We start from the raw sequence: 27,406 nt of genomic DNA on the forward strand, positions 1-27,406 counted from the left end.
TTAAACTTTCAAGACATGTGCATAGCTTTATTCATCTACTTAGATCTAACCTTTTCATGGAGCTTCGGCAAAATTCGAGTGTGCAAAATGCATTTCTAAAACGTAATGCAAGCAAAGCTTTTCACATTTACACTGGCAGGAAATACAGAGAAACTAACAAGTCACAGTAGGGAGAGTTCAGATCTTTTTTTTCTTTTTTTTAATGACAGAATTGCACAGTTCATTATTTTGAGACAATTGTTGCAGACATAAATATTTAAAATTTTCTAAGCAAGGTGCTTTAACAATAAAAAATTTTAAAGTTGGAAAGAGCCAATAACTTGGATCATAGCTCACATAGAATTCCAAATGAAAGTGGACTCCATTATCTCCCTAGATTTTGCAAACAATGCTTTTTATAACACTAAAGGAAACAGCAAGCTGAAACTTCTTTCAAAGCACACAAGAAATGGTGTCATCACATTACTTGAAGAAGGTGCTGAGCGGGGAGGGAAAGAAAGTGAAGAATCCTTTTACTATTTCCCACTACAGAACAGCCACTAACAGACTAAGAACTGAAAAAAAAAAAAAAAGGAAAAGATACAACCAAAAAAGTAAATCAAATCACTTCCCAGTTTATAAAATAGTTCCAGTTTGTGACGAGATCTGTAACTTTAAACAGAGAGCACCAGTTGGGTGATAGAATGAGCATTTCATACTGCATAAAAATTAGTGAGGTGGTAAGAACCATCAACTGTCTCAGGCATTGTAACATGGCCTTTCCAATTTTTTTTTTAATATACATGCAAGGCACATTGATATAAAAATAGATCTCTGGCCAACAAATATATTAAATAAGCAAATTAAAATTTTGGCTTTGCAATATTGGCAACATCAAAATATAATCAGATAGCTTTGGACCACATCTCTCTCTCATATTCTTCCACCCCATTTGGTGTTTTTCCTCCATCATATTGGGTTCAATCTCCTTCAAGTTTGAGTACGTGCTTGAGAAATGACTTTTCCTCTTGTAAAGTAGCATAAGTTTATCTTTCCTAAGTAAAAGTACGCTAGAGAAGAATAGCTGGTTTTGATTGATTTGATTAAACTAAATCGGATTGGCTTGGGGCAACATTATTTCTCCTCTGTATACAAACAAAAATAAGCTCCCAGTATATATAGTAGACAATTGTTTTCTTTCTAAAAGATCAGCAACAAACCAATGATACTTCCTTTAAGCCATTCTTCCCAACTCCTCTTTTTGAGGCAGAGGGAATAACAGAAGCAAAATTAAGATTTAAAAGATTTTCAGTAGTAGAAGACATTTTAAGGCCAAAACGTGTAATACTAACAGAATTTGTATTTTCCTAAGTTAATGTCCTTCATAGGCCAATACCATAAATAATTTGTACTGATTCCCTCCCAAAGAGAATTTTTAAATTCATTCACTTTCGTTAGTGGCTGTGCTACAGGAAAGGTATCAAAGCAACCTATAAAGGTATGGTATATAGTAATGTAAAAAGTGCATCACATTCTTGATTTTTCAGTTTCTCATAGCAGCAGCAGGATTAATCCAAGACAGAAAATAGTTGTATTCTCATCCTAAAAATGCAACAATACCTAATGAAATGTATTCAGTATCATGAAAGGATCCTCCTCCACGGAGGATAAAGGAAACAAACAGGGGTAAACTAAAGGCATTCGTTCATATTTACATATTAAACCACTTTTGTTAACACCAAATCTTTACACCTAGCAAAAGAAATATTTAAGAATAAAGCAGACATTACTAAAGCAGTATCCATTTTTGGAGCCTTTGTTTAGCACCTGAGGAGAAAAGGATTTATGGAAAGCTCTGCAATTTACCTCAAGTTGGTTTTGTTGGTCTACAGAGTAAAATTTTGATATGCAATCAAAGTGAAACTGAATTGGAAAATGTCTGTAGCTATTTTAATAAGGCTGCAGAAAAGGGATACTGCAGTACTATAAAATGGCTTTAGAACTCTGGACATAAACAAAATCTTACGGATAAATAGGGAAGTCTGAATCAGCAAACCCACTTGTGAGGATGGCTGTTCCATAGGTTTCTAGCACATAACTGCTATTTGACACTCCCAGTAATGCAAAAGCAATATACCATTCATGCTTCACTGAGTGTTTTTATCGTGTAGACAACTTAAAACTCTATTTATTCGTAAGACCCTTCTTGAGTAGCAAAATGGTGTGAAGTTTAGTTTAAAACTCGGTAAATTTTGAGTGAAGTGAAATTTTGCTTTTCAGTGAAGCCAATGATTCATCATTCTTTAAACCAACCCAGGGTGGTCCTGGTTCTCACACATCTGAACAGACTGATGTATATTTAAATAGAAACATTTTAAGATACTTAAAGCAGAAGCCCATCTTTCTCAAAATAAAAGAATCCTGGTGCTCTGTCAATTAATTACATTAATGAAAATAACATCAATATTAAGAACTAATGATAACCTAATGCATCTCTGCAAACATAAAGCAGTTATTATTCTTTTAGTCTTATCCTCTGCCCCTCCCCTTTAAACAAATATCAACATTTTTGGGGGAAAAAAGCTGAGCAAATTCTACCCTTTCTTTTAAAAATTCAACAGTAAAATTATGGGTAGGACTATTAAAAGACACTGCCTGATCAGAATCTACAACTGGTGCAGCATTAACAGACCTGATCATAATATGTATTTGTCCCACTATAGTGTCTGTTTTACACAGTTAGCACAGGTATACAAGAGGGATCATGTGTTATTTGAGGATATGGCTCAGTGGCATAACTATTCTCATAATCCTTGGAAAGTGTAGACTTTTAATCTATTTCTAGAACTTGAGGAAGAAAGCCTTGAAAGAATGACTTCCTCCTTATTCAAAGTCCTCTTCTAAATTTCCTTGACTGTGGCCATTTGGTACATGACATACAATTTCACTAAAAAAGTTTACAGCAAAAAATAAACCATTAGATGCCTCCAACTGGGTTAGCAACAAGCCTAACAACCAAGTACGGAACTACCACTGCTATGTAATGTTTTGTGAAAGAAACACATTTTGTACTGTGGACAACACTCATTGAGGTTTGTCATATTTTCCCTAGAAACGGTTATTTGAAAAAACAATGCAGCACTTTTTTTCCTTTATAAAGTTTTTGCAGATTCTGTGATGATTAGGGTAAGCAGATGATTAAGGAAAACAGCAAAATTCTAAACCTCTCCAGCCATTTAAGGAAAAACAAACTGCCATTAACAAATTCCTAGTTATTGTCTATCCACTCCTAGAAAGTAGAGGAGGAGGAAGGGCTGACTACAGATGCTGTAAATACATTGTATGTGAAAGCTCATTATTACTGAAGTCAGAGGAAAGGCTATGGAATTAACTTCAGTTCAGCAAAGTGGGGTGAATGAAGAGAAAGATAAATACACCCTGTCTTTTGTGGGGAAGGGGAATTATTCAAGACATCTACAAGAGAGTGGTATGTGACACAGACACCTACAATCAAGACAGATTTAAAAAGAAATCTTCACCCTTAATTAGTATCTTCATAGCTATTAAAAAAATAGGTCATGATTTCATTCTTAGTGCCATTTTTCAAATACTACCCTTTTAAGGATTAAAACCACCTGACTTTATTCTGTGTAATGAAAACAAATGGCACAAAATAAATACAAGTTCATTCTCTGAATACTAATATAATGTCTTACACACATTCATTTACTAATTTTTAATATCTCCCTCTCTCTCACACACACAAGCACTCAACAAACACACACACAGACACACACCTTTTCAGTCTTTATAATGGAGGGATGTTAAAAATCCCCTCTAGACTGTATTTGGTTTATGCTACAGTACTAATACTCTGAGTTGAAGAAAAATTCTTTATACCGAACAATAACACATCAATGTTATTTAAATGTGCTAAATTAATCACAGCTGAAGCTTACACAAAATAATCAGAAAACATCAACTCTTAAGATTTTTCTTTTTTTAATAAGTGCTCTGTAAGGAATTGTGTGAGGACCTAAGAAAGATTGCGACAAGTAGAGTTAAGTGTTACCAAACAGCACAAAGGAGACATGTCTCAAAAGTCCTGCTTGTACCTAGGCAAGTAAGTCCATTAACCCAATGCCCCCAAAATACTGACAGTTAATTATGGGGCACTAGGGTTCCAGAAGGTTAAGAGACATCCCTAACTCTATACCTCTAACCATATAATCAAGGAAATTTCAGTGGGGAAATCAAAGTGAAATGTTGCATTGTTTCATTTAGAAGTGAGACTCAAAAACCTTTGGACAGACACAGAGATGGGGTACATTCTCTTTTTGGCTTCTCTAAACATGGAGGCCTGAGGGATGTGGAAGGGAAGTAGGAAAGCAATGACAACTTTCAAAAGGTATTTTCAAGTAAGTGTTGCTTCTAAATTAAAAATTCAGATGCGGGCTGTTTTTTTTTTTTTTTCCTTTTAAAATATATATTCATTCAACCTCTGTATATCACAAACCCAGAAAGTTTCTTGTGAGTTGTGACACAGAAGAGCTTTCAAATTCCAGGTAAGCAAAATGGATGTTTAAAAAAAGGAGGGTGACAAGGGGAGAGGGAGAGAATCTGGCCCTAAGGCGACAAGTGGTTACACAAGGCAATTGAACACACAGCAGAACTTTAAAACCTGTAAAACAAACTGGAGCCTTTTTTTTTTCCTTTAATCAACCTTGTATCTTTTTTTTTTAACCTTTTGAAAATTTTTATTTAAAAAAAAACACAAAAACACAGACTTCTTTCACTTCAGTATGTGGTATGATGCATTTTCCAGTTTGTTCAATGCTTTAAAGCTCAAGGATGCCTCTGCTTTCAATTGTACATGGGCCTGAAGCATCCTAGCTTTTGGCAAGCAGGCAGGAGACTCAACAAAAATCAAAATAGAACAAGGCAGACTAAATGCAGGGCACATCTGTAAACATATTATACATTTGAAAATTACAATATCTGTAAAAGTGATACAGTTTACAGGGGAAATGAAACTATCTGGAACTGGCCTACCACAAGTTTCTGAACCTGGACTGATACAATAAGTTATTATATATATATATTATGTATAAAAGTTTTGTTTACATCAAGTGGAATTGGCAATCCATGCTTATACTTTTAAAATCTAAGCAGGGCAGAAATCCAGACTATAAAGATATTTTCTCTACTCTATGCTGAGTCCAACAGCTTCTTTCACAAACTACTTGTTAAAAGCCTCAAATAATCAACAAAACAAGAAAACTCATCCATACTACAGTCGCTCAAAACTGGACATTTCTTAAGCAAAAGGGTTGAGCAAAAGTAGTTACTTTCTCCCCAAATACCCCTGGGGATCCAGTCTACTTTTATTAGAAGACTACATCTCTCTATATAAATGCCCTGCTATTTTAACCTGTATTTGACATACATGGATATACTAATTTCTATGTGTGTGTGACGCAATGCTATGTCAGGCCAGAGAACTTGTTTTTACGCCACTAACACCACCCAATCTTAAATTGGACCCTTAGTTTCTGCACACACAAAAAAATTTATTTTAGCATGCTATATACAAGCTGCAGTGCAACAGGATGGTAATGTGATGATAAGACAGGGCTAATGCTCTTCTCTGCCCAAAAGAAAATTTCCAGAATTTCACATTATTTTCTTTAAAAAACCCATTTGCTCTAGTATTAAAATATATTTATTAAGATATAATCAGAAGCTAATAAGCTCAGAAGTATAGTCTGAATGGAAACACACCTTCTATAGGCAGGGTTTATTACCTCCTCACTGGCTAAAAACATGAAGTTTCATAGTTTTCATGGACTTTTTTCTTCCCCCTTTAGATTATTTCTGAGAAATTAAAAGAGAATTTACAGAAAGGTACAGAAGCTTCTCTTCAGATGTTTGATGAAAAACAAGAAAAACAGCACATTTAGTGTTAGTGACAGAGAGCAAGTCCGGAGCACCTACAGTTGAAAAGCAGAATATATTTTTGCTCCCACTTACACAATTACATTAAAATATGGGCACAGGAGTATTTTTCCATATTAAATATCTAAAGCCAATTGTTTGTTCTGTAACTTTTCTTTAAATGACACTCATGGATTCTTTACTTATTAAAGTCCAATATGTAACCAAAGCCAAGTGAACTATGTACCACCAACTATTCCAGAACTGTAGAACTTCAATGCCCTCCCCTATCCCCACCCCACAAAAAAATAAAAGGAAAGAAAGAAAATATTTCCCCAACACCCCACAGAGGCTGCTTAGCTCCTGGCAAGACATGCAAATCATATTCTCTAAAAAAATACACCCCTGCAAACTTCAAGGCATTTTATCCAGCATTCTCGCAGGGCTCATTAGTATAACCAAAAGATCAAGGGAGGAGTGGGGAAAAATGTTGAATCATTCTGGGTTCCCCGTGATTAGTGTATCACTTTAGTCACAGAACAAGATACAGAGATCTTTTAAGTGGATTTGCCTTTCCAGTGGGTCATTTGTTGCCCAAGTTGATGACAGCAGGAACTTTAGAACCACGCTTGTTAATAAGTCCATATTCATTAATCACTTGCATTCACACTTAAAAACGAAAACTAACAAAAGAAAAAAGAAAAAAAACTATTCAGTACCAGAGATTAAATAACCATGTGTAGTCTCTTGAAATAAATTTGATTCCTTAAGAAGTCTAATTACTTTCAGGTGCCTTTTTTTTAAATAACTATATATATATATGTATATATATATATATATATTTGTATATATTATCCTGTGATTCTACTTATGGTTCCTCTGCTGCGTTGAAGATCTAGGAGCATAAAAGCCTTGTGTCCCCCATGAACGGTGGCTCTAATGCTGCAGAAAGGTTACAAATAGGCAGTCTGGTCCTTCATTGATCTGGACTATCCATGGCTTCATTGTAAGTGATTATCCTTTTGGGATCTGGAGGGAAGTTTAAAAAATAAACACATAAATAAAAACGAAGTCTGAAATCCCCAAATGCCCATGTTCAAAAAACAAATCCCAAATAACCATCATCATGTAAACTCCTTTTATGAAAACACAATTTAAAGGCCATTTCCTCTTTGTATCAACACATGTGTGATTCACTTTTTCTCAAATAAATCCACCTCAATGGATTCCCAGCATAAAGGTCCTCGAGCCAGTGAGGGGCCTCAATGCCTACAGGTTAAGAGGGTTGAGTTCAATTAACCAGGACAATGTGCTTCTCCTGATTATAAAAGTAGCACATTTGAAAAAAGCAGACAAAGGTTAAGTCATCAATAATCCAATACTAAAGTAAACACTTAGATTTATTTTCTTTTGTTCTTCTCAGCAAAATGAAGTCAAAATTTATTTAAGAAATGTGGATTGTCTATTAAGGAACTGTTCAAGAAACACCTAGCACCAAAAATTTCAGGTTAAATTAAAGCAAAACTACCAATTCCGTCCTAATTATTACTTATTTCTTCCCTCTAATTTCCCATAGCACCACCAGACTTTATCCTCAGCAACAGCAAAAACCTGTGGATATCCTAGGTTGAAGTATAAAACAGTCAGAATGTGTCTGGGCAAAGACTCCAGTGTTATTTTAAATTCCCATTATTTATCTGTATGCCCCCCTCTTCTGGAGAGCAATGTTTTTATTACATACTATGTCTATCTACCCTAAGAACTTTTTGAAGTACACATGCTTTAATGAAAATAAAACTTGTCAACCTAATAGAAAAGTATAAAGGCCTGAAAATAATATCGAAGAATTCAAGCTCACCTGAGGCTAAGAATCAATCTAACTTAGTCCAGAAACAATATCCTTTCTAGAACTCCAAGGGACATCCATTAGCAGCTTGCCAGGAAGGCAATGCTCAATTCTTAATAGTTAATAACCATTTTAGAGTAAAAAACAGGTAGGTCTACTTCTGCAGGGTATATTTTCTAGTCTATGTTTTAAATGTGTGTTTGAATAAGGAGGTACACAGAAAGCAATTCAAAATAATTTAAGAGCTTGCTAGTTATTTTCAGGTCATGGTTGTGTTAGACAAAAAAGACCTGGCCTAAGAATAAGAGAGAGGATGGAAGAAGAAGCAATGCTGGAAAATCGGGGAATCTTACTTTCTAGTCCGGACACTTTCTAGTTTATATAGTAACCCCTCTGTGCCTCAGTTTCCTAATTTGTAGTAAGAAAACAGAATTTCTAATGCCTTCAAGTTCTGAAATTCTAGGACTTTCACATTCATCTGAAATTCACTTATTTTAACTAGCAAGGTGCATGGCAAGTGGGATCCTGCCCTGTAAGTGGGCTTACAGGGCTCTGAAAGCCAAAATCTATTATTAGTGACTGACTCTCCAAACCAATACTCACTTTATTTCAGGTATCCCACAACTAACATATTTTATTGTATTTGGAAATAAAGCACTCAATAATTAAGATAAGCAATTTTCAGTTTTTTTAAAATTCCAAATTATCCAGATGTGGATTATCCAGTCCCTCTGCCCTCCTGCTACTCACATCTTGTCTACGGGAGTGAAGGAAGCTAATCTGCTATTCTGTAGATTTCTAACCTTCTTTGCAGAGAATATACAGCCCAAATAAGGTTTTTAAAACAGCTAATATTTTTATGAACTATGAATTTCAGTTCTTAGGCTACCCTTTGTCTATCACACAAATACAGATAAAGACTGGCCATAAGGACATTTTAGGTAACCTAACCATTCTTACCTTGCTTCTGCAAATTCCAAACAGATTCCATTTCTGCAAAGAAGGAAAAAAAGGATTACTTTTATACACCAAGTTTTGTAGAGCAAAGTTTAAAGCTATGCTTTTCACTTTAAACCTAAAAAACCTAGACGGATTATTGCTGGGCTGGCGGTAGGGCTGGGTTCTATGAAACCCAGACAAAATATTCATATTTTCCTTTAATTCTTGAGCGTGTCATTGAGATGGCCTTAAATGTTGATTACAGAAAATCAATTATTACCTGAAATCAAATTGCCAAGAGAACAATCTGTCTGCACAAACAGTAAAGATATGCACATGCATGCTACAGATAAAATGATTTTTTTGTAATAGCTCATTGTTATTAAAAAACACCAAGTATTTTTTGTCAACCCATCATCCTTCAACAAGGTGCCGACGTCTTCTGAATGAAGCATTCATCAAATTTAATTAAGCTTGACACTTAAAATGCCTCATTAAAATTTTACTTAACTCTGTGTTATAGGTAAGTAGTTCTCTCCTACAAACCCAACCTACTCTTCTTAACCCATAAGGTCAAAATGTCAATCCATACCTATTTATTAATAACACACAACCCTTATCTGTTCCAATTCCATTCAAATGTGATCATTTACAATGTGCCTATTTTAGTATCTTAGAACAAGGGAAGTAGGTACATGACCAAACTGTAGTGACATACAGAGAGAGGGCAAGAAAAACTCTACCTGGAAGCATAAGAAAAAGCTTCACAGAAGGGATATTTGAAGCCTTGAGGAATAAGACAGTAGACGACTATTACACCACAAGAACCTAAGAACTGTTCCTTGAAAGGAGATTAATGTAAACAAAAACTACTTAGTAATGGGAATGACCTATAACTAACACTGAGAATAAGTGCTCTTCCACGGCCCTATAACTACCATTTTGAAAAGACAAAAAGGTGATTTTTATTCTGTATAACTGGACTGTCTGTAATTGTATTCTATAATTTATCAGCAACCAATTATAGTTAAGGAAAAATAAAACTGGAGCTCATTAAGATCAGATACATCTGAACATGGGTTATAGTTAAGGTACAATATAATAGCTCCCCAGGGCTAAAAGGAAGTAAGTGTCGTCTAGATCTAAAATTATTACTTTTTGTTTTATGTGAATGGATGGGGTCAGGGAATGGTAGAATCACATTCTCCCTGCCCCCACCCCATCAAACTCGCTTCTAAAAAACCTGCTAAGATTTTTTGAAAATTTGTCAAAATTGGATGTTTGGAGTAATGGGTTAATTATTCAAAATGATCAAAGAATTACTCAGATAAAATCCCATTCAAGGTATCACAGCAATTCCCTGATTAAACAAAGACTGGGAATAATGCACTGGTTGCCACTCGGTCCAAGAGCTTAGATGGATGCTATGGCCTTTAAATTGCTGAGCAGATGCCCATCTAAAGATTGGCAGGAAAATTCCCATCTCCTAGGCGGTCTAAGGAGAGAGAATTGCAACCAGTCTAATCTGGGAAAAAAAAGAAGATATATCAGGAAAGGAATTCTAGTCATGGCACTCATGTATCTATCACTTCAATATAATTTCTAATCCCACTAGTTTCAGGCAATTAGGAGTAGCTGCAATAGTCATTAGAGCTGTTATCTACAAACTTCTGGATCTCAGAATGGCTTACTTTAAGAAGTCCAAAGATAAGCCTTCCTTTGGTTGACCTCACTACAGAAAAAATTAATCCAACCACCTTTCCCCCTTTTAAAGTACAGAAATCTCCCATTTTGCAACAGATAAATTCCTGAGTTGTGTATACACAGATTACTTGATGCTCATTATTTAAAGTTTGCTTAATGCAAAGATACATCTATATTTAGTTGTATGTTGAGAAAAGAAAAGAACAATAGAACTTTTCATTGTTATAGCCCGCCTATGCTATAACATTTTCCTTTCTCTTCCCCGCCGAAAACCTCAACCTGCCGCTGCCCCACCCTGTTTTTGTGGGGGGGGGGGGGGGGGGGAGAAGGGCACTACATTCAAGAGTCACAGTAGCAGCGTACTATTGTACTTCTAAAGCTGAGTAAACATACACATTTAGAATAAAGACAAAAATAACTATTTGCAAACATCCCATTTCTTTAGTGGATTGAAGACATTTCCTTAGCTTCAACTAGGACATTCAGTTTTACATTCTACTCTAATAATTTTAAATTATTTCTGGCAAGAAAATTTTATTACCCTCAAATATGGGCTCTGGAGTAGTGAATTTGACTATGACTCCTGAGGAGGGAAAAGGGATGCTGACTTAGCTAAAAAATTAGTCATGGGCCAGCCTAGCTTCCAGCCAGGAAATCAGCATTATCTGCAGTGTTGTACTGAGAAATGAATGTAATTCCCCTTCCTGCTATTTAATATCAATTACTTCTGTAACTAGTAGCAACTTGATCTCCTTGACTAGAATTTAATGTTTCCATGAAACTCCAAGTTAAGATGAAAAAGAAGGGGAAATAAATCAAATATTGTTTGCAGGATTATATGCCATGCTTCAACCACTCTAAAAAGACTAACAAGAAGCTAGTGACAGAGAATACATGGGAAAGAACTGAATGACATTTTGCCCTCTTCTAGGTTACAAAAGTTTGGATTCAGACATTAAATATGAAATGAGTTTCTGTTTAACTTTATAACAAGAGAAGCTGAACAAGTATAAAGAAGCCTACAGAAGGCACCTTCAACTATACAGAATCATAACATAGCATAACATTAATCTTTTTACTTTTAACACTGCCCTCTTCTACACACATGCACTCACACACACACGTCTAACTTCCCAGTTCTTTTAAAACAGGAATCACATCATCCAATTATGTAAACAGTTATTGAGAAACAGCCACAGGGCCAAACTTGGTAGGCAATTTTGTCATGATTCTGTCATTTAAACTACCACCACCCAAATTTGAAATTTTACTGTATCAAAATTTTAAAAATTCAAATATTTAGTAATGCCACTCAAATGAATAAAATGTAACATTCAATTTTCTAAAGCAGACTACCTTCTATGTAGTTCCCTATCTCAAGGCTTCCTGTAGTAAATGTCCAATTACCTACAAGTTCTTAATTCCAAGTGGATTAAAAAGCACTACTTAGGGGATAGGGATATAGATGCAAAAACAGAAAGAAATGCTCTGCTTCTGTGAGCTTAGTAGAGTAGGTAGGTAGCTTTTCTAGGTAGAAGAAACATCAGCACAAACAAAGCTTGATGGTATTTTAAACAAGGTGTGCTAATTTAAAGCAGTCAGCCAACTGGGTTCTACATACCACTTGTTTTTGCAAATAAAGTTTTACTGGAACAGAGCCACGCCCACCGCTTTTGTGTACAAGGCTGAACCAGTAACAACAGAGACTGGCTCACAAAGCCTAAAATATTTACTATCTGGTCCTTTATAAAACAAGTTTCCTGACCCAGGCTTTAGCAGTCACAGGTAATTTAGTAAGTCACTAAGAGGAAAAGATTCAGACAAAGAACAACACTATTCAGGGAACAAAGCTGAAAGTCATCAAGAAGGAAAGATTTAGACAAAGAAAAATGCCTTTTTGCTATTTTGGGGAAAGAGCACAAAGCATTCATAAAGAAAAGTTTGTTATTTAATTACATCGGTGAAGGGAATCTACTGAAGAAATATGAGGTTATTAACTAAATATTAGGAATGATTCCTCAAGGCAGCTGAAGAGAATGGATGAAATGACAATACAGAAAAAGAGCCCAGTAAATGTTACTGCATAAGTAAAGAATTTAGGACAGTTGTATTAGAGATAGAAAAGAATGGAGATGTTAGAGAGGATCCATATAAACCTAACGATAAGGGTTGTATTTGTATTGTATGTTAATTCACTGAGAGAGAAGGCAAGAAAGAAAGAGCAGGTTTTGGGAAAAAAATGAATTCAGTTTTACAAACACAGAATTGGTGTGATGTTGAATTGAATATACGTGGTCTGAACTCAGCAATAAAAGCAGCTGAAGAAGTCTTAAGCTTAATTCACAGCAACAGAATTAAATGAGATTACCCAGGAGTTCAAAAGCATGAAAAGGGGACTGAAGGAGCACCAACATTTGAGAAAAAGAGAATGATACCAGGAAGGTTATATCAAACATACAGGAAGTAGGAAGAGTGGGTAGAGTTAAGGAAATGGAAACTAGAGAATTCAGGGAGGGAGTGTTCAACTACTGCAACTCTTACCCAAGGTTAAGACATTTGTAACTTTCTAGTTACCTATCCCCTTTTCTCTAGCCCAGTGCCACTGCCCTGGTTCAAGCAGTGGTATCCTATGCACATTTCTGAAGTTGTCTTTTAACTGCTCTCTTATGCAGTTAACTGAGCCTCACTTTCTATTTTCTACACCATGGTTATAATTCTCTTCCTTTAAAAATATAAATCTGAAAGTGACCACACTGCTCAAAACATTTCAATGGATTCCCACTTGCCTACATGGAGACTGGTTCTGTGTATGTCTCATATAAAATTTATTTGTAGGGCGTCCTTGGTGACGCAGTGGTTAAGACTCTGCCTGCCAATGCAGGGGACGCAGGTTCAAGCCCTGGTCCGGGAAGATCCCACATGCCATGGAGCAACTAAGCCCATGTGCCACAACTACTGACCCCGCGCTATAGAGCCCGCGAGCCACAACTACTGAAGCCTGCACCTAGAGCTGGTGCTCCACAACAAGAGAAGCCACTGTAATGAGAAGCCCGCGCACCGCGACAAAGAGAAGCCCCTGCTCTCTGCAACTAGAGAAAGCCCGCACGCAGCAACAAAGACCCAAAGCAGCCAAAAATAAGAAATGAAATAAAAAATAAATTTCTAGCATTTGACACAGTGGCTGATACATTAATAAATTCAATGACTAAGTTAAAGATTTAACTTGCACCATTCACCTTCCTTGAAACAAACTGAATAACTGGCAATCTTCAAACACTATTTCACTTCCACCTAAAATATTCTGACTCTCCTTCTACAAATAAATAAGCCAACCTTCACTTCTTTTTTGAATCCTGACTACCCTCATCCCCTGACCCCACCCATTCACCTTAGCAGTTTCTCTATATTCTAAATGCATTTTTCTATAGAGGAATGACACTAGTAATAAATTTCTTTCCATATGTTTCCCCATCAGACTGAGTTCCTTAATAACATGAACCCTCTCTTTTCATCTGCTTATCACCACACACAGTGCTTGACATAGTAAATAAATATTGATTTGAACGGAATACTACTCATAAATCAGTCAAGGAAGTAATAATATAGAAAAGTAGTTTTAGGTAGACCCATTTGAAACTGCTATTATTCAACCTGTTTTGACCTACAAAAACAGCAATTTCATATGGTTCAACCAAATAGATTAATCTTCTAATTCTAAAATCCTTCAAAGAAAAAGACTGAAGAGGGTTAAAGCTAACTAAAAGCTTAACTGTTTGCCTTTAAAACTGAAAGATACTACTGTCCCAGTTTAATAGAACATTTAAAAAAAATCATTTATAAACATTTTAAGAAGCACGTAATGGCTCCCCACAAAAAGAAATCATATATAAGGCAAAACAAGCTGATTCCCACAACTGAGAACCCCCAGATCAATTTATCAGTAATCATGCCTTCCAACCCCTTATTAAGACATTTTAGATCAATTTCTGTAAAATTCTGCAAGGGTGGTGGCATAAATTTAAATTCTTTTTCTCTAGTTTAGATTTACCTGTCTTTTGATGATTTCTGGCTATCCCAACACTGTGTTTTGCTATCCTGACTTCCTCCTTCTCAACCAGTCACTGTACCTACCTACCTATTCTTTTGCTTGTCAGAAATTTCTCCCCACCCTTTTCTTTTTCTTTTCATTTTGACTATATCCATAAAGAAATACCGTACATTTTCAAGTAAAGTTGATTAAGGTAGTTGTTATGTCACCAACTTTTCAGTAGATGCTTAATGAACTCTTCAGTGTATCAATCTCAATCCTACATTCCCAATTTGGAGCAACACCAACAGACAACAGAATTGTCTGGACAACCTCTAAATACACACAATCGAAACTTGGAGCACTTATTCTATTCCAGATTACTTTTAAAGGTTAAATATCAAATTCAAGTTGCTTACAATGAAACTGCCACTACTATGAAAGTAATAGACAATTTCTGTTTTTATAGCATGGGTGATTACTTCCCTCAGGACTTCAGCTAATGAAATCTAGGGGTTAAATTTTAGCTTCTATTAAATTCCTTACAAGTTACCTTCCAGATTAGTAGCAAATTACTGTACTCATAAAGCAGAATTAATGAGAAATCAAGTACCCAGTATGGATGTTAAAATGGAAAGTCACTGGGAAAAAAGGATCTCACACAATTATTAAGAATTACTTGTCACATACGTTCCTATATGTTCCATATTACAGAAAGGGGAAAAAAGGACTCTTCCCAAATATAGGATATTCAGCTAGGACTGAAACCAAACTCAAATCTGCAGGTACCTATTAATAAGAATATTAGAAAGATAGCTTTGATGGCACAATTATGGAGCAAATGCAATACAGTGAAAAGGCTTATTAAGCACTGTGTTAACGGGAGAAAATTTAATATTCAGATCTTTTTGTGAACAAATATATAAACTGTATGTATAGTTCCCATCAGTTTTATGGATCAATTTAATTAACCATAACTTGCCTCCTCAATATCCTGTTTCCCTTGGGAGATTGGGATTGACATATATACACTAATATGTATAAAATAATAAGAACCTGCTGTATAAAAAATACATAAAAATTTTTTAAAAATCCTGTTTCCCATTATCCTGCAGATGTAGAAATATTTATCAGTTCCCTCTTGCCCTTACCCAATCTAAAAACTTTAAAAAAAATAAATGTTTGTTCATTTTTGGATAAATAATACATTCACATGACTGCAAATACAAAGGGGAAACCTTTGTTACTTCTCTGCCGGGACTATTCCAAGAGTCTGACTAATCTTTTACTTCTAGTCACCAGAAAAATGGCTTCTAATCTACTCTACAAATTGGTGCCACATTAATCTACCCGAACAGAGATCTACAAGTCAATTGTTTAATACCAACCCAGTTTTTACAGCAGTTGAGCACAATCTGGTAACACAAAACAAAGGCTGATATACTTATTTTATAAAATTAGAAAACCCAGGCCTAAAAATGATAAATGATTTGCCTAAGTACATAGGAATTAGGAATAGCATTAAAATCCCTGTCTTTTGTCAGTTTAAATTACTTCATTCTACCTGCCTATCTCCCTGATATTCAGTGGCTCCCCCTGCCTCCAGATGGAAATTAAAAACCTCCATGATCTGGCAGCAATTTACCTTCCTTCTCTTTTATATCCCCTCACCACATCCAAAATGGATATCTTCCTACCTTACTTGTTTTCCAACTTTTCTGTTCTTTATCTTTCTGTTCTCTGTATTTCCATTAAGTCAAAAATCTTACCCCCATCCATCAAAATCCAGTTCAAATGCCACTGCCTCCAGGAAAACATACCCTGCATTTACTCTTCCTACCTTTACTCCAGTAAGAAACTCTCTCTCCCCCAACTAAAATCTCTTATTTTTATCCTTCTTATGACATTTAAAATCCTTGCCTTAAAATTTGTTTATTGTTTTCTCCTCTACTGAAGTTCTTTAAAGGAAAAGACTCATCCTGTGAAAGCAAGTCTTTCACAACTAGGCCTATGGTAGGTACAACATTAAGAGGAAAACAAATTATTGCACAACTCCTTAGAAGTACAGAAAACTGTGACAGAAAAGAAAAAAAAAAGAATTAAGCTGAGGAAAGTTCTCTATAGACCTAGAGTCCCAATCCTAGTAGGCAATTAGAACCACCCAGTGAGTTAAAAATTTTTTTCAATCCAGGACCCAACTCGAGTGGATCAAACCACTTATGCCAATAACCTGCCACCTGTGGAGGTAATACATAAACAATTTTTTAAAATTTCATGCAATAGCCTAGAGCTGCCTTAGGAATATTTTATACTAGACAGCTTTCATTCTGACTCACCCCAACCATCAAAAATTAAATCTTACACTATTTATCTCCCCTGCGTCTCTATGTGCTGGGTAAATTTTATCAAATCAAATTATTTAATGAATACTCCAAAATGTCAGCATTTTGAATGCTTAATATCCTTTAGTGCAGTATTAGCCAGGCAAGATAAATTAACTGGTTTAAATTAACACATTAACCACACAACTCACACCAATCAATGTTACTTCTTGGCTTCAAATGACTTTAGACCATTTCAAAACTAAAGATATCACCTCAGAAAGTTAGGATCTAGTATTCTAAGCCTTTGACAACAAATCAAAGAGTTCTACTAACTAAGCATTCTGAGTAATTACTTTGAAGGTGGCAATGGTTATACGTCTTGGGTATGTGCATTAAAAGCCATCACCCTAACATACTCAAAGTATCAATGAGTAAAATGCTGATACCTGGAATTTGCTTTTAAAAACTCCTAAGAGTGTGGAGGTGGGTAGATGAAATAAGAATGACAATGTTTTCTAAATGTTCAAGCTGGATGATGGGCACATTGGGGTTCACTGTACTATTTGGCTCCATTTTTAAATATACATAAATATATTTATATACTTATATATACTTAAGTTTTTCATAATCAATTAAAAAATTATCACTTTAAAGTTTTAATTCAAGTGTCACTTGAGATAAATAGGAGAAGAAGACCTACCTCTTAACTTAAATACTGGTACTGCTATGTCATGGTACAATATTCCCCCCAAAACCACAAAGATTACTTCTTAAGAAGACTTCTTTTCTTAAGAAGTCTTACTTCTTAAGAAGTTAGTAGCATATTTATATCAAAAGCTATAAGAAAAATCCCAAGAACAAGAATTCCCATCAATTCCTTTTTTATGCCTCACTGTATCTTCATTTCACATCCCTCAACTAAACGTTCAGATTTTTTAAATCTGCAGTAACTAATGTTTAAGACCACAGGTAATTAATATTTAATCTAAAAAATGTGCCATTCCTGTCAAACTGACATAATGCACCCTCCTACCCACTATTTCCAAATAAAGTTGCTGAAGGGCTTATTTTTGAAGTTAGGATGTATGCACAGAACTTCCAATTCTAAGTCTAACTTCATTCAACTTACTCAGTACTAGTTTACTTTTGAACATTTAAAGATCATACTAAAGGATCAAGAAAATAATACAAGTGCTCTTTTAAAGGATAGTCCAATAAGCCCCACTGATTATTGCCTCTTTTAGAATTTTAGAACACTTGAAAAAAGGGCAAGCCTTCCTTTAAGAAAAAGATCTTCGTATCTTCAAAAGGTTGTGACCAAAACAAATTCAAATAAAAGAAAAATTAAAGAACCTGCCACTTTGGGACCTAACTGAACTGAATATTACCTGTTTGTTCTAGGAAGGAAAATAAAAAAATCAATACCAATTTCATCTCAATAATGTCCAATTACAAAACTCAAACTGATGCACTTTACTAAAGCAAATCTTTCAGTTACCTCAGCAGAAGTAAGTACAACTGCATCCATGTAGGGGTATTTAGCTTATCTAAATACCATGGATTTCACAGTTAGTTAGCCCATCTATAGGACAAGTGCATACACAGAATACCTAAGAATAAACAGAAGTTAATACTGCCATTTAAAAAGGCCTGCATTTCTCCATAATAAACATCATACATAATACCAACAACCAAGCTCCCAATGGAACAACTTGTCCCAGAATTTTTCCAGGTTGTGGGAGAACATAACACATCTCAGGCTCACACAACCACCACCAGTATAAAGTAAAGATTTTCCAAGTACAGCGGTCTCTGGAGGGCAGATGGCACAGAAAATATCAAAAACACCCAACTCCCCTGGCAGAATTTAACATATAATTAATCAATGTCTTAAGAAACTAAGTATTTCTTTTTTACCCTAACTTTCCTAAAAACACCCAGCTCTTGATTAACGCGTATTTACTTCCGAAGAGCAGTGCTGGAGAAAAATGAAAACAGGTAATTTTATCTGCCAGGATTTCTACTCCTAAACTCCCAGAAGGCAATTCTACTATTTACTCCTATTTTTTAAAGGAAGAAAAATTTAAAAGGATATCTGCTTATTTTACTAAATGTCTTACAATCTGCAGCTAAAGTATGGAGACTAGGTAATTTGCTTAGAAGTCACATAAATAGCTTTGTTATTCATCTATGAGGCAGTGATTCTTCCAGGGAGAATATGGTAATTACCTTACCCCTATTATCTGATATGCTATCTCTTTGCTGCAGTTGCAAATCATTGCCTAATGAGCTACTGTTAAAAATGGGACTGTGCAGTATATATTAGGCATGTGCATGCACGCATGGGGTATAGATTTCTGTTAGGGGAGGTGGGGGAGGTAGAGAAGGAAAGCTGAAAACCACTGTTCTCCAAAGCACAGAGGTACTTGTAACATCATTTGTAAACATCATTCATGAAACAAAAAACATTGTTTTAAGTGGGAGTTTGGGATTAGCATATGCAAATTGGTATATATAGAATGGATAAACAACAAGGTCCTACTGTATAGCACAGGGAACTATATACTCAATATCCTGTGATAAGCCACAATGGAAAAGAATATGAAAAACAATGTATATATGTATAACTGAGTCACTTTGCTGTACAGCAATAATTAACACAACACTGTAATTCAACTATACTTCAATAAAAAATAAATTTTAAAAAACGGCTACAAAAATACTGCAAAAACAAAGAAACCAAAAAAACATTATTTTAAGGATTTAAATTAGTTATGCCAAATAGCAAATTTTTCCTTAAGACACAAATAAGCCTTATCCTAAGAAGATTATTAACATGGAGCTTGAAAGATATCTGGTTCTTTTTTAACATGGGCTTTGGGGCTGTGACAGGTGCAGACTCCCAAGAGCCTGGTCCATACAATGATGATTGTACCTGCCATTGTAGTTTGATTATTTTCTAGCTACCTTTTAGCACCCGTTATTCCTTCTTATAAGAGAAAAAATTAGTTGACACTCCACCTTTTTGGACTCCTCCAAAACACTGCTCCTACTCATTTTAAGCAAATTAGAACAAACAAGTGAGCTCACTAATAAAGCAGCATATGATATAAAAAGCAAAGGAGAGGCAACACCTGTTCAAAGAAAAAATTTAGTATTCCTTGAACAAAAGGCAGGAGGTCAATTATCCTTGTCTATATAAAAAGAAACACTTTTAAGTTGGAAAAGTGAACATTCCTTCTAAACCTTAACCATACTGTTTTCCAAGACCCTGAATTAGAGTCTGATATCAGCTGCTTATCAACATTGTTATTCTCAACTAAGCTCTGGAATTCTTAAAGAATCTCATAGTAGCTTCCAAATTTTACTCTTAATACAACAGGCAATAAATGTACATTAAAATGACCAGTAAGAACCTTCATATAGGAAACAAATAAGTTACCTTTAGTGTGATATACAATAGCAGCCCTCAGGTCAAAAGAACCCCAGCTATCATTCCTTTCTAGGCCTCTCTGGTATTTCTGTTCTTTGGCGGAGCCTAACAAAGTGTTCGTAGGAGACGCCAGAGGATTTTGATTTTCTATCTCATAGTCCTTTGAGAGAAACACTAAAGCACCTTGACTACTGGTGTCTGCTTTTTGCAGGTCACCTATATGACTGGGTTCCAAGGATAAGGCTCCACTCTCACTAGTAGTCCCAGATTTTAGAATGCTACCCAGAACTTGAGGACTAGTCCGTTTTTCCAGCTCATAAGCCTTGGGAAACACAGGATGCTCAGTTCCTGAGGGGATTATTTCAGCACCCTGTGAAACCAAAGTGGCAGGATATTCCCCTTGAAATGTCACCTCCATCACTTTATGATCTGATGATTTCCCAATAACAGTCTCAGGGCCAGCACTGGGCTCATTGATAAATGATAAACCCCACTGATTCTGGAAGATATCCCCCAGGTTTTGCTGATCTGTCTGAGAGGGTAGATCCACTTGTGCTGTGCTCAACAGCACAGTTTGCATATTTGAAGGGTAGATAAAAAGGCTGGACTTAATTTGTTCAACAGCTGCTGAAGTCAGACTCATGTCTTGGAGAACTGAATCAGTCCCAGAAGAGATGGGTGTTAGAGTATTAGCAGCAGTAGTTAGCAGTGGCTGACCCCCAGGAGAATACACACTTGCATCAGTCCCTGCTAAAACTGGCCCATTAGAGAAGCTGGCCGAAGTAACAGATTTCAGCGCTGACATAGGGACCTGGGATAATCGACTTGAAGATTGGGTCTGAGTTTCCCCAGTAGATGACGAAGAGGATGAAGATGAAGATGGTGACACGGAAGAGTTCTGTACAGTTTTGTTGAGGTTTTCCTTAACTTTGCTTGCATAACTTATTTTAGGAACTATTTTAGCACTGCTATTGTCCACTGGAAAAACTGGGGGTGGTTTAAATAGGGTCCACGAGTCCTCTTTGGAGGCAACAGCAGAAGTATGCTTTCCTTTGGGCCGATCATCAAACTTTTTGCTGCTCACACCAGGCTTAATATCAGAGCTTTTCCTCAGCATATCACCCACAGCAGGTTTTCCTCGACTTGGTCCTCCAGGCCCAGTTTCATACTTCCAAATGGGCTTTGAACCATCTACTCGATTTCCCTTTTGTTCACTGTAGTCAGGCTTGAAAGTTTCAAGTCCCTGTTTTAAGGTTGGGACATTGGTCTCTTGTTGCATTATTTTGTCCTGCACTAAATTAAGGTTTTCACAACCCTTGGCACTATTGCGCCTAGCTTTCCTTTTTTTAGGAGTGGTATATCCGCTCTCAGATCCACTACCATCATTATCTGCTCCTTTGCCCATATAACCATTAGCAATATAGCCAGAATTATTTGTTACAACACCATTTGGAATTGCTACGGTATCAGTCTTGTCTACAGATTGGTTCTCTCCGGATTTATTTTCATAAGACTTCCCATTCTTTTTGTCCATACTGTTTTTCTGAATGAAATTCCTGGTTTTAATTCCTGCTTTCCCAAAGGTGCTGGACTTTACAGTCTGCTTCAGATTAGTGTCTACAACTTGTTGGTTGCCATTGAGGACCCTGGAAATAGGGTTGGTGGCTTCATCAGAACCCAGGTTCTTTAAAGATATTTCTCTTTCTCCAGCATTACCATTTAGTTCACCATAGCCTAGGGAAAAAAAGGTTAAAAAAATTACAATATGTACATAACACTTAACAACTATTCATTTACAACGCACTAGACACTATGACTTCAGCTTTATGTTATTATTTCATAACTCTATGAGAAAACACTTGTCAGTCCCATTTCACAGATTAGGAAGTTTACTAAGCAAGAGACAGAACTGACCTGGTATCAAACCAGAGTCTAAGGTCAGAAAGAAGATGACATCTTAAGCATAATATCTCTCACCTAACAGGATCAACCTTCCCATCATTCTCACTAGGCTGTTATAAAATTTCCTTTATAGGGACTTCCCTGGTGGTCCAGGGGTTAAGACTCCATGCTCCCAATGCAAGGGGCCCAGGTTCAATCCCTGGTGGGGGAACTAAGATCCCACATACCATAACTAAACACTGCGCGCTGCAACGAAGACCCAGTGCAGCCTAAATAAATAAATAATTTAAATATAAACAAATAAGTAAAATTTTTTTACAATTAAGAACAGAGCTACCTTCTGGGAAAAATCAAGTTATACTGATACAGTAAATCTAAGTATTACAACAAAATTAAAGATTCCACTTCTATGAAACCATACATGGCTGGTGGTCACCATAAGCAGTTCCTATTGCATTCTGTGAAACAAAAATCTAACACTTGTGAACTTTTTCAAAAGTGGTCTTGGGCTTCCCTGGTGGCGCAGTGGTTAAAAGTCCGCCCGCCGATGCAGGGGACACGGGTTCGTGCCCCGGTCCGGGAAGATCCCACATGCCACGGAGTGGCTAGGCCCGTGAGCCATGGCCGCTGAGCCTGCGCGTCCGGAGCCTGTGCTCCGCAACGGGAGAGCCCACAACAGAGCCCATGTACCGCAAAAAAAAAAAAAAAAAAAAAAAAGTGGTCTTAAATTCATTGACACTTCCCAGACATTAAATCATACTACTACTGTATGAAACCCAAGCACCTATGTACTAACTCTTATAGATACATTTTCTTCATTTTATATTTGGGTAAACAGACTCTCAGAGAAATTAAGGGACTTGCCCAAGTCACAAAGTGGAAGAACTGGAAAGCTGAACTCCAGTCTGTCTGGAACATGGTTTCCCATCACTATGTCATACTGCCTAACCAAATGATTCAGTAAGATACTAACAAAACTACAATGAACGGTATCTAATTTGAAAAAGTGTTATGGTATTCAAGTTTAATTTAAGAACTTCAGTCACCAGAATCAGCTTATTACTATAGGTGATTCAGCCGGGTCAACAACTTTTCTCACTTCCTTACTAGTAAAATAGCATTACAACTTATCTACCTTACTGTGAAATGTTCCCTAAAGCATCTTGAGGTCAAGTCATTAGAAACAGATACATGATCCAAGAGAAGGATGGATACACACACTCACACTCATTTAAGGCAGCTTTTCAGGGGGTGGGGGGGAAATCCAATAGTATTTAGTATTCCTAGTATTTAGTATTCCAAAAGGAATAAATAATTTGTCACTCTCATTCATTCTCTTGGGCCTTTAGCCTGTCAAGGCTAAAAGGCACATGAGCTTGTATTTTCTTGTCTTGAGATTTGTTTTAATTTCCAATATGGTAAATATCAATAGACATAATCCACATCAAAAGCTCTTTGTATACTTTAAGAGTATAAGGGACACTAAGATTTTTTCTAAGGCCTGAGAACCATTGTTTTAAAAGAACTTGATGTGAAACAGAACAAACTGAGAAGATTCACAACACTGTTTACTATAATTTTAAGTCACTCCACATCAGAGAAATGAGCAAATTATATAAACTTTCAGGAAATAACTTAAGAAAACATACTTAAGGCATAATCATTCTTGAGATATAGTGGCACAGAACTTGTTTCATGAGAGAATATATTTTGTAGAAGTTCTTAACTTCTGTAAAGGTACATTTTATTTTTTGGCTGGCTAAAAAAGCTATGATAGCCAATCAAATCAAACTTTTGGTGGAAAAATTCTATGAAACAGCAGAGATCACTGCTTAGGATGTTTTCTAAAAGGTTCTTATTTTTCTCCAGAAAAGCAGAAATTTCGACAGAGACTCTCAACGTTTTTTAACAGATACAAGTTTACCAGTGCACAACTCTAGACCAATGAGAACTATATATACCATTTAACATACTAACAGGCTAAAACAAAGGCTTGTACCCTTGGGCCAATTAGTCATAACTTTTCAGATCTCAAACATAAGCAGTCTTAAACACAAAAATAAATAAATAATCCAAAGTCCAAACTAGTTGGACCAAAGCCAAGACTTTAAAATAAAATTTTTCCTATTTAATGGCTCTGATATCAGAAATCACCAACTTAAAAACCACCCAGAAGCCCCTATACTTCCGCCCCCCCAAGTTTTAACAACAAAAAATATTTCTCATTTAACCATATAAAAATTTTCCCATGGCAACTTTGTTGGTTGCAAAAAGTCTGCCGAAGAGACATTTTCTTTTAAAAATTTAGATATTGAAAGAAAATGTAAACACTATAGAATTACTGAGAGAAATCAAAAGTCTCCAAGTGCTTTTATTATTTAGGGTTGCCATGCTAAAGCACCTAACCCTACTTCAAAAGGACTCAGCAGAACTGGAGTTCTGATAAATCTAGCTTTTGGATTAGTATCTGAAATTACCGAATGAATTTGCATTTGTCCCTCTCTTGCTCCCTCTTCTGGATAAAGAAAAATTGTTACTCTTTACAGGTTTATGGGTAATGGGTCATAAAAGCCCACCTCGACACGTTACAGACACATTTCAAAAATCCTCACAAGTTTTCTTAATATATTAGCACTATGCATGCTGAAGCAACAGTGGTGTGACCAGGCCACACAAGAAAAGCTGCTCGCCCCAATTGTTTACATTCTCTCAGAACTGCTAAACCCAGTTTCCCCTATTTATTCCCTTTCAGGATAAGACAAACTATTATAATTTGAAGGATGCCACCTTGAATGGTTCAGGGGCTGCCCCCATAAGTAGAGAGGAGTCCTGCAGGAGTATATTAATACCTGACAGACAAAACTGAATTTTCCAATCTGAACTGTAATAGTGCCTTATAGTCCAAGTAACCATAGTAAGATTTTTTTCACCTGAAGTTGAAAAAAACCTAACGTTAAAAAGATCTAGTATTATATAGTTTCTAACAGTTTTTAAACTGTTCCAAATCCTTAGGATTAAATACTCAACAAATTTAATGTTCATTTCTACTGCACACCATCAGTCCCTACCACCCCCCAAAATGGAAAAGCTGACATTCCAATTTCACTCTTCAAGTACTATTAAATCTGCAATAGAAAAGCAGTTTTTCTCCAGCTCTCAGTAACTGCTTATATCAAATTTGACACGCAGGATTTAACATTCATTCTCCTACCGTTTCAACTTATAAAGAATCATTATTTTTTTTAATCTGCGTGGTTATAAACTTTTAAGTTCATTTCTTTTCAAATGTTTTCTAAAATGACTTTTGCCCTCAATTTAACATTTGTTAAAAAGAAGAGTTTGGGGATCCATATCGGTTTTAAAATCGGAAAACACCTTTCCTTTCTAACATGGAAAAAAAGTCTCCTCCCAGGCAAGATGGTAGTGCACCAACCTCATGGATGAGCCACCTCGGTTCACCCTTAAGGGCAAGAAAAAGGGGTCAAAAAAACGTCACCCTCTCTACCATTCAATCAAACATTTTTCTAATCTCTCTCCTCAAAACCTCTGCCCAAGCCCGGAAAATAAATGTTGGGGTGGTTGGAGAGAGATAGAACAAGCTTTTTTTTTTGTAAAAATGAGCTGCTAGAAGGAAAGGGCCCAAGTGAAAGCCTGAGAGGCGGAGTCGTGAGCGAACCTGGCAGGAGACGAGGTTCCTGTGGCAGAGAAACTCGTGACCGGGGAGCCTGGTTCCCGCTGGGTACCCCACCCGGTCTTCAGGCACCGCCTCTACCCAAAATGTATCCCTCCCGCCCCCCCGCCCAAGCCCTCCTGCCCCAGGAGCGCTCGCGGCCGCCGCCCGCGGCCTCCTTCTCCCTCAGCCCCGCTTCGAGGCCGGCTCCCCGCCCCGACCGCCCGCGCCTCCCGCCGCACCCGGGAGCGGGAAATGCGGCCGCCAGCACGCGGGGCCCGGCGCAGGCCGCTCCCCTCGTGGCCGCTTCCCTCCCCCACCCCAACCGCCCCCGCCCCTCACCCCAGGGACCCGCCCGGGGCCGCGCGGCCGCCACCGGGTTACACAACCCGGCCGGCGACGGGGGGAGGGGCGGCCGCGGGCCGGGGGCGGCGGCGCCCCCGCAGGGCGGGAAGCGAGGTGACGCCGAGGGGGATCCCCAGCCACCCGGCTCGGCCGCGCCGTGCGCCCCTCGACACTGTTCCCCCTCCGCTCTTCAGTGGGCCGGAGTCGGTGACAGGAATCGGCTTCCAACATGGCGGACAGGAAGCGGCCCCGCGAGGAGGAGAGAACATTCCAGCCGCGCCGGCTTTGGGGGGAGCGGGCCCGGGGCGCCGGCCTCGGGGGGAGCCGCGGGGATAGACTGCGAGGTGCGGTGCCCGAAAGGGGCGTCTAGGGGTGGAAATGACCCGAGAGTCGAGGGGTCCCAACCGCCCCCCCAGACGGGGAACCCCAAGGCCACAGGTGGGCTTGGGGTGGCGGGTGAGGGAGGACACTTCCTCAACTCTGCCCCCCTACCCTCTCATCGCCGTACGCAAAAGGGTCTCGCGACGCCACCCGAGTCGGAATTCGCTAGGCCTTCCTGAGTTACACCCGAAGGACTTTCCTGGGGGGGCGAGGTTCACCCCCAACTCAGGGCCCCCAAATTAGGGTCCCTCCGGGGCCGCAAGAAAGTAAACGAGAAAGGAATATAAGCCTAGACTTCCAAGGCCGACCCTCCGGGTCTCCCTCCAGTCCGGGCCGGGAAGGTCACACTGGCCTGGTTGGGCCTCTCCCATGCTGAGGAGAAGAGGGCGCTGCAAACCCCGGGGCCCAGCCCGAGCTTTCGGAGAATGAAAGGGGGCTTCCCCAGACCCGCAGGACACGGACACACACGCACACACACCCTGACCCCGTCCGCGTTTCCCCGATCCAGCCCCACCCCCATCTCCCCTACCCCCCCACCTCCATCCCCCTTCCCCCATTCGTCCTCCCTCCCGGACCTGTTTTCTTCTTCGGCGTTTCCTGGTGCTGCTGGAGGGCGTGTTTCTGCTCATGTTTCAGCGGCTTTGGCTGGGCCTTGGGGCTGCCCTCGGCTCCATGCTGCAGGTATTGGTGAGGCTGCTGGTGATGGTGGTGGTGATGGTGGTTGTGGCTGTGGTTGTAGAAATAATAATGGTGGTGGTGGTGCGACTGCTGCTGCTGTTGCTGCTGGGGGTGATGGTGCGGATGGTGGTGGCTGTGATGGTGCTGAGGCTGTGGCTGGCTGGGCTTCTCCTCCATTGAAAGCGGCTGGGACTCTCTAGCTGAGGCTGCGGGCTGCTGCACCGTCAGGATCTGAGACTGCTTC

At 38.0% G+C, this 27,406-nt stretch overlaps 1 protein-coding gene across 1 annotated transcript; it reads right to left on the minus strand.

The window, feature by feature from the left end:
• On the minus strand, nucleotides 1-27,406 carry NUFIP2 (nuclear FMR1 interacting protein 2). Its single transcript, XM_059996560.1, has 4 exons — nucleotides 27,060-27,406; nucleotides 20,196-21,920; nucleotides 8,720-8,752; nucleotides 1-6,942 (listed from the first exon to the last, which is right to left on the minus strand). Exons 1-4 carry the CDS (start codon nucleotides 27,337-27,339, stop codon nucleotides 6,890-6,892), a joined length of 2,091 nt encoding a protein of 696 aa, XP_059852543.1. The 5' UTR covers nucleotides 27,340-27,406; the 3' UTR covers nucleotides 1-6,889.

This window comes from Delphinus delphis, chromosome 19 (assembly GCF_949987515.2).
Source record: "Delphinus delphis chromosome 19, mDelDel1.2, whole genome shotgun sequence".
In the NCBI taxonomy this organism is placed as follows: domain Eukaryota; kingdom Metazoa; phylum Chordata; class Mammalia; order Artiodactyla; family Delphinidae; genus Delphinus; species Delphinus delphis.